We start from the raw sequence: 13,467 nt of genomic DNA, 5'->3' as shown, positions 1-13,467 counted from the left end.
TGGGGGAAAAACATTTCTGAATGCTCCTGGGAGCCCCCCTCTCCTCCAAAAAAAGAGAGAAGGTTTTATTAGAGTTCTGTGCACCGACAATAAATCCCCTTACTGTGCAGGAGATGCTAAACAAACAAAATTACCAGACGCAGCAAAGACCACTTACCTGTCAGGTTCATTGCCGGCAAATTCGCTTGTAATCTAGGGTGCTGGAAGCCGAGTGGGGGGCTAATGGTTGGCCAATAATTAAAAGAAAACAAAGCGCCATGCTGGCTGGCAGGCCTTTCTCTGCGAAAATTAAATCCTGTTTGGATCTGAATAAATTAAATGTTTATTGCTCCCCGAGAACGCGCGGCAAAGGGGGAGGGAAACCAATGACAGAGAGGAAATGCGATGTGTGAGGGAATGCCGCGAAGACAATCATCGCGTCTAATTAATGCATTTCCCCGTCCTCTCAATCTGTTTCTGTTTGACTGTTGTCTGATTGGAGCGCCGCGATCGCAGGTGCAAATCATAACCTGTCACGGCCAAATGTGTTTACTGGGCTGAATGGATCACGCCGGCTCCAAAAAACATCCCGGCAAGTGAGACGGAGGAACTGGAATGAGGCACAGAAGACGGAAGATGGCAGTCAGAGTGCCAAAGGTTATTTAGAAATTAAAAAGTCTCTGCTGTCAAAACTTGAGGGATAATGCGAGTGGGGACGGTAAAGCATTTCATCACTATATTAGCGGAGCTGCTCGCTGATCTGTGAATAACTGAGAGAGTGAGCATTATTGAGTTTGCACCTCCATCTATCCATCTATCACCTGCAAGCAGGTATCAGTGTGATGAATGAAGCCGCCTCCCTTGCTTGCTCTCCCCTTCTGACTTTTGTCTCTCAATCCCTCGCTTTTGTCCCCTCTGTGGTCCATCTTTTCCTTTTCTCGCTTGCTCTGCTCTCTCTTGCCTTCTGTCATCTCTCTTTGTAGTGCTTTAATTCATTCCTTTACGGCAGTGTGCTTGCTAGTCTATTTTGACATTCTGTTACAATATAATTCAAGCTGGCAAATGGCACATGGTGTATACTTTAAAGTCAGCATCAAAGCAACATTTCGTGAATTTCCAACATACATCTGTCCTTGCAAGCTTTCATGCATCTGCATTCATTATAAGTCCAACAACCCTATTTAAAATATCTAATCAACAGCCGATGCACAGAATCAAGTTTGTATACTACATTTGTATTTTCAATAAGGTTACAAACAGATGTACTTCTCAATATGAAAGAAAATATCTGCCACTCCTTCAGTTTCACCATGACATTAAAAAACAGCCTGCTCACAAAATGCTAATTTCATAATTATTCACCTGTCCCTATATTGTTCCAAATGTGTTTGACTGTCTTTCTATATACTACTCAAATTAGGTTAGGGATATTGTGAGAGACTCAGTGGATGTCATACATACGGTGTTTGTTTCAGTTCAAGCATTTTTGGGATAGGGAGGCAATTGTATTGGGTGATAGAAACACCTCATTTTGGTGATTTCCATGTAACAGACGAATTACCGATTTGTAAACATTCAGGATGCGCACGAAGCAAGATTGCAGAAAAAACAGGAGCGGTGAGGGAATGACATCCGATGCAGTACAGAGTTTGTTGTTGTCAAGAGATAAGTGATTTTGATAACATATTACATATAATATTTACATAATGCTTTCAGCGTATTATAACAGCTTGTCACCTAGTGATAAGCACAGTTATTCAGCAAAATTATTGTTAAAGTAAGCGGTGTTCGTCTGACAGGTCCATTTGCGATAGCACCCTCCCAATGGATATTGGATAAGACGAAATGACCAAGCATGCAGCCAAAAATATACAACTATCTCGTTGAAACTCCAAGGGCCTCATGTACGAAGACTTGCGTTGAAATCATACTAAAACATTGCGTAAGCACAAAGCTGTAAATGTGCGTACGCAGTGAAAAATTCAGATGTATGAAACACTGCGTACACATAATCCCACACATATTCTCTTTGTACATCCGAATTAACGTGAAACTGAGCGCACATGCACGAGCGCAAAACCCCTACCTGCGTCCTCCCCTGTATGAATATGCTAATTACTATACTTTGGAAAAACCATTCGAAAAAGCAACGGCAATAGCAAGCAAAAAGAGAAACTTTGAACAGAATGTGAATTGGAGGTGCTCCTATTGGTGGTAGACCAGAGAAAAACGGTGTTATTTGCAATTTTGTCATTGGAATGAGCTAGTTGAGCGATTTCCGCCATCGGCAGAGACAAAAAAGCTAAAGAGGTAGGAAAGCAGTAGTGTGAGTAGCGTAGCGCGTAACACACATGGCAACATGTTTTGACACTGTCATTCAAGAAAGCGGTTCAAATCCAGCATCAGATGAACTCATTCTTTTCCCCCCACTACATATCAGATATTGTCTACTTTTCCATCACGAGGAAGACAAATAGGAATCATTAATAAGTGTGTGTATTATGTTAAGCGCATTTGAGCATCACATATTATTTGCACATTTATTGAATGGAAATGTTTCTGATTCACATATGCAAATTCATCTCCAGTTTGCGCCTTTATAGCAATGTGCGTGCAGTTGATCCCTCTGATTACGTTGGGAAAACCTGCAATCCCTGCAAGTTGCGCTTTAATGTTTGGCTGGTCAACTGTATGCTATGGAAACCTTATATGCCTGCTAGACATGTGGATGATCTCGTCCCATACAGCTGTCAGTTGCCATTGCACGGCTCAAAAATACTTTGCAATTTAACACAATTGCCTCTAGGAGTCACCAGTGGAAATAAACAAACACACACAAGAAATGTACGTACGCCAGGCAAGAAGTTGGCATGGAACAGCGCACATTCTCACGTTCATTTCATCGTTAGTAAATCCAAACGTGAGCGATTCTGAGCGTGAAACCTGCCGTACGTAAAGTTTTTGTGCATACGCAGCATTGGTACATGAGGTCCCAAGTGATTTCCAAAAGAGAAGTTAAATGTCTATAAGTTTAGATGCCTACAATTTTGTTCTGTGTGGTCCAGTGCAAGAGGTAATATTCTATGGCTTCCAGATTCAAAACTTTGTAGTGCTAAAAACTAAGCTTCTGCCTAGACAAAGACAAGGAAAGAGATTGTATCAATGGCGCACTTTGCTGCTTGTGCACTTTGGTCAGTGCTGCAACAAAGCACCCTTGAGCGGTGCAAGCCATTGAAAAGAATGGGTTTCATAGCACAACACTTTCCGCAACCAGTGTGAAAGCTGCTTTATCCTGGGTGAAGCTGATGATGGGGCATGCTCTACCATGAGAAGTGGCAATATAAGGAATTCCTCCTTTAATGACATAAACTAATGTCCGTAAAAACAAACAAATCTAAAACTAGTACCAAGTCAGATATATGATATAATGTATGACAAAGAAAATCTCTGCCTTAGGTGCAAATATATCTTAGCAGCTGGTCTATAATTTGCAAAACCCTGGCTAACTTTGATTATGTACCCCTATATACATTTCTGGAGAGAGCAAAATACATAAATACTTTTCTTGCAGTTTTGTCATGCGAATCCACCAGAGGTCGCTGTGTATGCTTTTTAAGATTTCAAATTTCTCTCACGAGTGCTATTCATGTCTGCTGTTCTTGCGTAAATCCACCAGACGTCATTGCTGACTGACTGTCGACTGACTGAATGACGGACTAACTGACTAATCGACTGACCCACCCTCCCGCTTCCCTAACCCCAACCAATAGTGTTTTAAAAAGCACAGATTTATTCACCCACCCCCTTCCCCAAACCAAACGGCAGTGTTTTAAAAAGCAATCCAGAAAAAAAAAAGCCCTCGCCTGATTTTCCTCGCGTGGTTCCATCCCAAAGAGGGAAGAAATCACTTTCCCGAACTCTCGCGCTCAATCTGCCCAGTTGGTGGAATGAACTCCCTAACTGCATCAGAATGGCAGAGTCACTCACTGAGTCTTCAAAAAAAAAAAACGACTTAAAACTCAACTATTTAGTCTCCACTTTCCTTACTAATCTGCAATTCCCTCTCTGACCCCTCCACTAACTACAATAATAATAATAATAAAATAATACTACTGTTTTGCTTCTTACACTTTCTTTGCAAACCTGAAACTTGCCTATAGCACTTATTTATTGTTGCTTTTATAGTTGTGTAAATTGCTTTCTTGTCCTCATTTGTAAGTCGCTTTGGATAAAAATCGTCAGCTAAATGACTAAATGTAAATGTAAATGATTTTACCACATTCTCACCCTGTTATTTATGTTTATTTTATTTTTTAGCTTTTGTTTTTGTGTTACCTGCTTTATGGAACAGTTCTTTACTGGACTTAAACTCCATTGTCGTGATCAACTCTGCTCTGCGTCTCAAGTTTGTTGATGTACATGACGAGCTACTGGACAAACTGGTAACAGTGGAAAAGCAGTCCATACGGAGGTAAGTGATCAGCAGGTAAGCGAGAAAAAGAAAAGGCGTCACACCGCCCCGTATCGTTTGTATTAAAGATGAAATGCAACCATACATCGCTCTGGCTACATAATTTGCGGTCTCCTGAAATATATAGGGCTATTTTAGATTTGCATGAGTAACACTGTAAATAGCACAGATTGATACCCTCCCTTTAAGATCGACTAGGACCCCGGGTCTATATTATTTACTGTGCAGCTAGTGTTAGTAAAAAATATTTCTTTATTTTTATTTGTTTAACTAAAATTGCCTTTCCATTTATATTTCAGTGTGCATTTTACCTGATCCATTGTGTAAATTACATTTGACAATTAAAAAGAAAGAAGTCAAACTAAAATCAAGACATGAAGAAAAAAAAGTCACTGACAACAACTGTTTTTCGCTCCCCCCCCATATATGATGGACAGCTTGCAGGTGGGTTCATGCCTCAGTGCGCTAGCGTGCTTATCTGAATGTCAGCAAGGGTGATTAGTGGAAAACTATGGAAATCAAAAATGCTAATTAATCTGCCTCACAGACGAGGAGGCGCATTAAAATTCACAGATCTCTCAGTCGAGAGACGTCAGGCTTTAATTGTAAGGTGGAGGGTTAAGTTGCCTTTACGTGGAGTTAAGATAAAATCGCATCGCAGAACATGATTACATAACAGCCAAATCAGAAACTTCAGATGCTACAATCAAATCTACTAAAGATTAAATATCGATGTCTATCTGACATATTTACATTGCAAGTTTTAACAATTGGTCTGCCATCTCAATTAGAACTGGCCTATTTTATGCATATCAGCTGTACAACCGCACTGAAGTAACGTGTTAGTAAACAGATTTATTTCTTATAGTGAATCTGAAACAAGAGATTGGAGTCATATGTGAGTTTTAGATAAACACTCGACTGCTCGACTTGTCTTTGGGGAGATGTTCTCTGTAACCTGGCCTGACGCCAGCTCATGGTTTCTGTGATGATGATTCCTCTCAGCGGCACGCGGCTGAAGACCGCTCGTCTCTAAGTGCCACCGTTTCACAGCACAGCTCCCAGCAGACTCAAAGTGCTAAAAGCAAACACTCACAGTCCTGCAGAGCTCTGACCCTCCTTCTAACGGCCTGCTTTCTACCCTTCCCCCTAACAGCTGAGAGCGTGTGAGCTAAAGCGGAGTTGTAAAGATCCCAAAATTTTAAATTAAAAGGGGATATAATGTTTTTTAAACTTCAATTACAAGTTAGACAGTGTGGTTTAATTTTCACTGCTGAAAGTCCAAACACTGAAGAGCAAATCCATCAATGTGCAGCTCCCAAAATAAAGATGAAAATAAAAATCCAAGTTGTTTGCATCAGATATAATCCACATCATAAAAGAAAACATAGCAACTTACGTTATATAACTTTATAATTAGGAGGTAATGTATTAAACTGGGCATTACGGTGGCGCAGTGGGTAGCACGATCACCTCACAGCAAGAAGGTCGCTGGCTCTAGCCTCGGCTGGGTCAGTTGGCATTTCTGTGTGGAGTTTGTTTGTTCTCCCTGTATTCGCAAGGATTTCCTGCGGGTGCTCTGGTGTCCCCCACAAATCCAAAGATATGCAGTATATGTAAATTGGATAAGATAAATTTTCCATAGTGTGTATGTGTGTGAATGAGTGTGTATGGATGTTTTCAAGTGATGGGTTGCACCTGGAAGGGCATCGGCTGCTTAAAACATATGCTGGATAAGTTGGTGGTTCATTCTGCTGTGGCAACCCCAGATTAATAAAGAGACTAAAGCAGCGGTCTCAAACTCCAATTGGACGGGGGCCATTTCAGTGACTACTTTACATTCCAGTGACTATATATTTTACAGTGGGGTTTGGTGTTTGGTATGATCCTCAAGATCGCTTCATGATCCTTATGACCCCTTAAGACTGGGGTTGGGTGGCAGTTGATGCTTATGATCGCGTGAAATGCTGACCGGTGTGGTAGGGGAGGGTGTTTGCATGATGCTTATGATCGAGTGAACTGATGACTTGGGGTGGGGGTGTTGGGATGACCCTTATAATCGCGTAAAATAAAGACCTGCTCTGACAAAGTCCCATACATCAATAGTCTTTTCTGATCTTCCCTTTAACAAACGGCCAACAAATCCCCCATTGCAATTTAGTATGATCTTCTATGTGAAGCTGCTTTGACACAATCTACATTGTAAAAGCGCTATAGAAATACAGAAATAATTGAATGCAATACAAAAATTACGGGAACACAGCTGAGGCTATAATGCAGAGGAATTTTTGCAAAAATGAACCTCAACCACTGACTCTTCACAGTTTCATCTTTGGGTAGAGAAAATAACACTAACTTTGCCCTCATACTTCCAATAATATCCAGCTGAGTACAGCATCTACACAACTTGATTCAACCGGGATCTGCTACAGTGTTTGTCTTCCTCTTTTTCTTTGCTTCAGTGTTTGTGAGTGCGCAAAAATTGGACGGGGCTTAAGTTTCGCATCAACATCACGTCGAAACGCCTAAAGACTCGATATGAAGTAATTTGAAGCACTTCCGAGTCCACTCTTATAGATCAATCAATAGTTTTAAACACTTTGCACTTTCAGATTTAAGCCTTAGCTGGATATTTCACTTCACTTAAAACTGTTACACACTACATGGAAGGTCATTTTCAAAAAACCCTAATAGGGGCTCTTTAAAATAACCCATATGTGAAGCCACCTTAAAAAAAGGTCTTCTAACAATTCTTTAACAGAATCATGTAAAGTTTACCTGCAAAAGCACTGTGGGATTTCTCCAAGGCCATAGAGGGGGAACAGGAAGGGAGTGTTGCCGTAGCGACCCAGGCATCGCAGGAAGTGCTGTGTGGCCTTTAGTCCTTCCTCCGTGAGGGTCTGTTGCGTCACCATAGCGATTGAGAGCAGGACAAAATCTTGAAGGTTCTCAGTGAGCTTCTTATTCTTCAGGAACTCACTAAACGGTTTCTCTGAGTAATCTAAAAAACAATTTTGAAACTATTATTGCAAAGATAAAAATGAAGACAACCTGATAAGATCTACTAATAGACGTATTACTGCAAAAGATAGAATGAAATACAAGAGCAAAATCACAGGAGTAGCAGTGCGATATGGCTGTATATCCGCACTGGTAGGACGCATGAATTGACTCATGAATTGTAGACAAGAACAAAAGAAGCGTGGTGCGCTTTTTTATGATGCTAGGCAACAACTATATCAGTTGGGTGTTGTTCGGGAGTGTCACTGTTGATATTAATATAATTTCAATAATTTATAATATTGTGAGATTCATGATTTGTAAAGTCACAGCTCTGGATAACCCAAAACAGCAACCACAAGTCTCTTCTCCGTCTTCAAAAGTCTCCATCATTGTCTTGACAACACAAACACTGCAGGCACCCTTAATGAAAACCCCGCCTCTGCTTTCCTTTGATTGGAGAAGGAAAAAGACGCAAGTGACGTAACATGCTTTTTCCATTCAAAGATTTTTTCAATTGAGAGCGCATGGCGCGCAAGGGCCAAAACACAAGGCGCAGCAGGCGGTTAAAATGCAAGGACCGCAGGGTGCTTAGGCAGCATGCAAAATGCTCGCGGCCATTAGTAAACCATTCAAAAGAGGCATCTCTCAACGCATAAACCGTGTTCAGTGTGATCGGCCCTTTAAGCTGCCATTCAACTGCACACATCAAAGGACAAGCAACCAACCGGTAGTCATTCATTTCCAATGGAGAGTAGTCCGGGAGAGCTGTTTCTGATCATCTCTGTATGCAAAAAATTCGGATCAGATTTGAGCTGCAGATATGTTGAAATATTTGAACTCCTGCGACTATACTTTATGCAACTGGCCGACTGAATGTGAGGTATTTCAGTGTTGTCCAAGCAGGTCCATGCGCGCAATATAAGATATATATTTTTTTCAAATCAGAAAAAAAGTCTAAAAAAAAAAGCATTTCTATTCATAAAAAAAAAAATATATATATATATATTTTTAATGTAGTCTCCACATTCCCTCCAAAATGCTTGGCAGTCTGAGTTCCTAGTATTCATTAATTCATTGATTCAACCATGGTGATTGCTCAAAGAATAAACAGAGTTCATACACATTGACACATTGGTTGCACAACATATCGTTTCAGCTTTTTTTTTTTTTTTTAATTAACACAAAAAGAATATAATTTAATAACTACTATAGTATTGAAACAAGTGAAGTGTGAGTAAATAGTAAGTACATTTTAATCTTTGGGTAAACTGTCCCTTTAAAGCCTGTGACTGTGTGAACATTTCAATATTTCAATTTTACAACATCCATCCACAAGAAATATTTAGTAACTTTAATAAAGATGAAATAATATACAATGAAGATTGATTGTTGAAGTGTTGATTTTTCAATATCTGTACCTGAATAGTGAATACCTGAGAACTATAATTCCCTTTTATCTTTACTATATTTGATTTATCTATGCATGTAATTTATTTGTTCTATATTATTTGAGATTCACTCCAATAGAAAATCCCCCAATCAATCCTAATAAACCTGTTAAATCATTTGGTGAAATTGTATTCACATCGCAATATATATCACAGAAATACAAAATATCGAAAAGTCAGATTTTTCCGATATCGTGCAGCCCTAATTTAAGTATACAGATAGTTGTCAAACTAATTTCCATGACTTTTCCAAAACGTTGTGGGTTTTTCTGCTTTTCCAAAACTTTTCTAGGCCTGGAAAATGCCATGTCAAAATTCCATGACTTTTCCATGACCATATGAACCATGAATAAAGGCTCATGCTTTTGCCCTTTATTTATTTCGGACACTGCAAGAATCAGCTTTTCTCCTATGGTGCACAACAAAGCTGAAAAATCGGTGCGACTGCCACAAGGGGGCGTATTCCAACAGTCATGTCTAAACATCGTGTTGAGTGGACAGGTGGCTTTAGTGCCCCACACCAGTGATGATATACAGCCCTATCGCACTGCTACAAGTGTGATGTTGCGTTTATACAACAGTTCGATGGCATAATCATGTTTATAAAACAGAAAATCTAACACGGAGAGACTCAAAAACCCTTTTGTAAGAGGAACTACTTTCTTCCACCATTTGTTCACATCTGTAGCTGATGGTCAGAACAGTAGAAACCATTGCTCATTTACCAACGTCACTTTATAGCTAATATTTGAATGATTCTCGACTGTATTATCTAAAGTGATGACCATACAGGTAATTTTGCTTACATTTTAGATTATAAGGCTGAGTATTTCTCTGTTGCAATCTGGAGATCACAATAATTAAACCCAAAAAGCCAAAGCAAAGCAGACACTAGCAGATTACTATGGCATAAATACAGCACTACAAAATAGAAAAGAGAGAGATCGACTTAGAATGTTACTTACCTGCTTTATAATGATTTGATCAGCTGTAGTTTTTAAGAGTATTTTTCTGGAGTTTTTCGCCCCTTATGCTGCGTTCACACCAGACGCGAAGAAGTGTCAAGCGCAAGTGATTTACAAGTTATGTCAATGCAAAAACGTGAATAGACATCCTGCGGCGCGATACAAGCAAATGAGGTGGCACGAATAATGCTATTCGCACAAATGAAGCGACATTTTACTGAAACGCTCAAGTTAGAAAATCTAAACTTCAGCAGACATTTGCGCTGTGTTAACCAATCAGGAGCTTGCTTTTGTAGGGGAGTGATTATGACGTAGCACCTGTTGTTGGTGTCTCAGGGGGGAATCCTCCTGCTGACGCCGGACACATCTCATCAAACTGGGCTTGGTTTGAAAACTTTCATCATCCAGGTATAGTTTCTGGAGAAGTTTATGAACTCACAGAGCTGGGTGCACATCAGAAGGAATCTAGTGGACTCAGACACAGCTCCAAAGAATTAAAGCTGTTTTTCAGCCTTCCTAAAAAACATAAACAGCTATTCTCTCAATTAAATTCATATTAGCCATTTAGCAAGGAAGCTAGACTCGCTGGGCAGACAGAAGTCCATCCCATGACGCGAAGTGAATTATTGTGAAGTGAATTTAATGCACAAATAAAGTGGTTTTGATGCACGAATGAAGCGAGTAAAATCAAAATGTTTACGCGTCTATTTAGCATGATTTATCCTTGTGTACCGCATCTGATGTAAACACAGCATAAGGACTTATTATGCGGTCTCTGTTGCTATCTTGTGGTAAAATGTCAACCCTTTTTGCTCTGCTAAGGATGCCAGGCTGATGGCCGCTGATGTTCAAATATAAATATTTATAATAAGCATCATCCTTCTAAATAAACTGCATAGTTGCAATCTAGACTATTACATTGTCACCTAAAAAAGCCTCAAAAGCACATTATGTTGTCCAACAGCAGCAATATTTGTCAAAATGTAGTGAGTTTATTCATCTGCTGTCAATCTATGTGTGCGGAGTAATACACAAGGATGAAGAGGCTGTATGAGTTTGCTGTATGTTATTACGGGAATATCACACAGCTATCGGTTAATCAGATTAGAGAACCAGACAGAACTGTTGTATACACTATTATAGCATGTTCCTCAGTTTTTATGCATATTTTAAACACAAAGTGATTAAAAGGTAATTTGCAGCTCTTATCTCTATTTAACCGAGTACACAGACATTCTGATTGATTATAACCTTTGGAGAGAAAAACACAGATGCTGGAACAGATACTATTTATATGCCTTTATAAATAGTATGAAAGGCTGTGTATATGGCTGGAACAGATACTATTTATATGCCTTTATAAATAGTATGAAAGGCTGTGTATATGGCTATACTGTGTATATGAAACATGCGATTGACCTTTGCGCAATTTGACCTGAACTTAATAAATCTACATATTTGAAAAATTCACTCTGTGTAAAATGCACAATGGAACTGCCTTAAATTTGAAACATTCCTTTCTGGGGTGCATTTCCCAAACAACGACATAACTTGCAATTAAACTATCATAGTACAATGCATCTTTTGGGAAAATAACGATGTGGTGATGTGGGCTTTCCAAAACCCGTAGTTTCTTTGTTGCAGATCTATCATTTAAACCACATTAGTTATAACGTAAAGCGGCCATATAGGCGCTCTAAACTGGGTGGAGTAACAACTTCTTTAGAAAAAAAAAAAATCGATAATTTCTTTGTGCAAATTATTTTGTTTTACATGCACACGTATAAAAAAAACAAAACAACAAACTCGTTTTCCATATTAATTGGAATATATGAAAATGGCGCATATAGAGCTTATGGTTCCTTTATAAATATTACTGGGAACATTACATATTGTATTCTAAAACATAAAATCACTTACAAAAGATAACACCTATTCTAATGTTATATACAAATCATCTAAATAAATAAATAAATAATTAGGTTATTTATTAAGAAAAGAAATTTAATATTTATTATGTATTAGGAAATGAATTTCTACTTAAATAATAATAATAATAATAATAATAATAATGATTATTATCAAGTAGGATATTGTTTGTTTGTTTTTTTAAGAGTCTACTTGTACAATTGGACAGATGCAAACCACTGCAGAAATGCTCTAACCAACAGGCCCATGTCATATACAGTACAGATACTTAATAAATGACCTACTATAAATTAAAGGCATTAACGTATGCCATGTTTTGTCTTTTCACAATCTTTGGAGACGTAACAAAGTCCGCTTTTAAATAGTAGGTCACCTATAGCTTTCGTCATGAGCCATGGCTGTGTTCAAAATTACATAAATGTTTTCAAAGTGCACTACAAAGGCAACTCAATTGTAATCATGAAGATCGCTAAAACTGAACTGTAAAAATACTTTGAAAGCAAATTAGAGAGATGACCTTAATGCTTTTTCAAAATAATTTCTAAGTTTAAACGTTGGAATGTTCTAAATGAATAGGGCTTAGGGGGCACACAGCCAGGAACTATGTTTCTAACTACAGCTCCAGAGGTGTAGTCGCAAGTGCACAAGTTTGCGATGCAGTTTGTGAATGTTTGTTGGAATGATAAATTTGGGAAATGCCAAATGACGGAACTTGTGACCTTAGTAGGCTAACAATGGTTTTCAGAAACGCACCCCCGGGTTGAGACGCATAATAAGGAATTGATGCATTTATATTTAATATTTATAACTATTGGCATAAAAGGTCTTCATTATGCCACAGCAGGCCATACAAATGCTCATCACAAACTAGTTTTACTTATGTATGTAAAAATAAACATATTTCCTATTTTTATTTATGCTTTCTTTTACTTATAATTATAGTTTTATTGCAATTTGCATGGCATGTACATACATTTTTACATTTAAATAAGTATTTTAAAAGGTGAATATTCACCTTTTAATAATTCAAAAATATTATCAAAAATACAATTATTCAAAAAGGTTGCTTTTTAAAAAAAAATCAGTTGAGTTTGGAATAAAAAAACAGCTATATGAAAATATACATTTTGATATTTACATAATTATTCATTGAAATCTGTGTGACATTGTGAAAGGGAAATAATGTGAATTTATGCATTGACCTTTGACTGGATTTCAGATGTTAGGCTACAACATAATTGATTAATAATGCTTCTCCTGTCCACAAATTCTGTCTTTGCAGTTGTTATGCACTGGTGAACTACACAGTAAGACCTTTATAACATTCATGTTAGTTAATTTTCGCTTTGGACAATGACTTAAATGTAAATGTCAGTTTGGAATTAATCTCAACTTCCTTTTCAAAATTATACCTTTTATTTGATTTAACCTGAAAGGTACTGTACGTTAAGCATCTCTGACAGATCTCTGATGTAGCATGTAAACCAGAAGGCTGCAGGCAAACAAACACAAGGGGTCATACCCTGGTACTCCTCTGGGTGCTGCTCAAAGTCCAGACAGAAGGTAAGAAACTTCATCAGCATGCGCTTCTCCACCACGGTCAGCTGCTTGCTGGCAAACACATCTGCCCGTGAACATGGGACCTTCATTGGAGGAAGAAACAGGACAGAGC

The 13,467-nt window shown here is 38.4% G+C and overlaps 1 protein-coding gene across 2 annotated transcripts in view; it reads right to left on the bottom strand.

The window, feature by feature from the left end:
• The window catches only part of chm (CHM Rab escort protein), a 120,619-nt gene that overhangs the window by 72,455 nt on the left and 34,697 nt on the right, over positions 1-13,467 (bottom strand). For both annotated transcript variants that reach the window (XM_073934404.1, NM_203461.1), the window contains 2 exon segments: positions 13,318-13,438; positions 7,229-7,451 (listed from right to left, as the gene is read on the bottom strand). In XM_073934404.1, coding sequence (XP_073790505.1) covers positions 7,229-7,451; positions 13,318-13,438 — 344 coding nt within the window.

This window comes from Danio rerio, chromosome 21, assembly GCF_049306965.1.
Source record: "Danio rerio strain Tuebingen ecotype United States chromosome 21, GRCz12tu, whole genome shotgun sequence".
Classification (NCBI taxonomy): domain Eukaryota; kingdom Metazoa; phylum Chordata; class Actinopteri; order Cypriniformes; family Danionidae; genus Danio; species Danio rerio.
The sequence above is the reverse complement of the archived record's forward strand: the minus strand, read 5'-3'. Positions and strand labels throughout refer to the sequence as shown.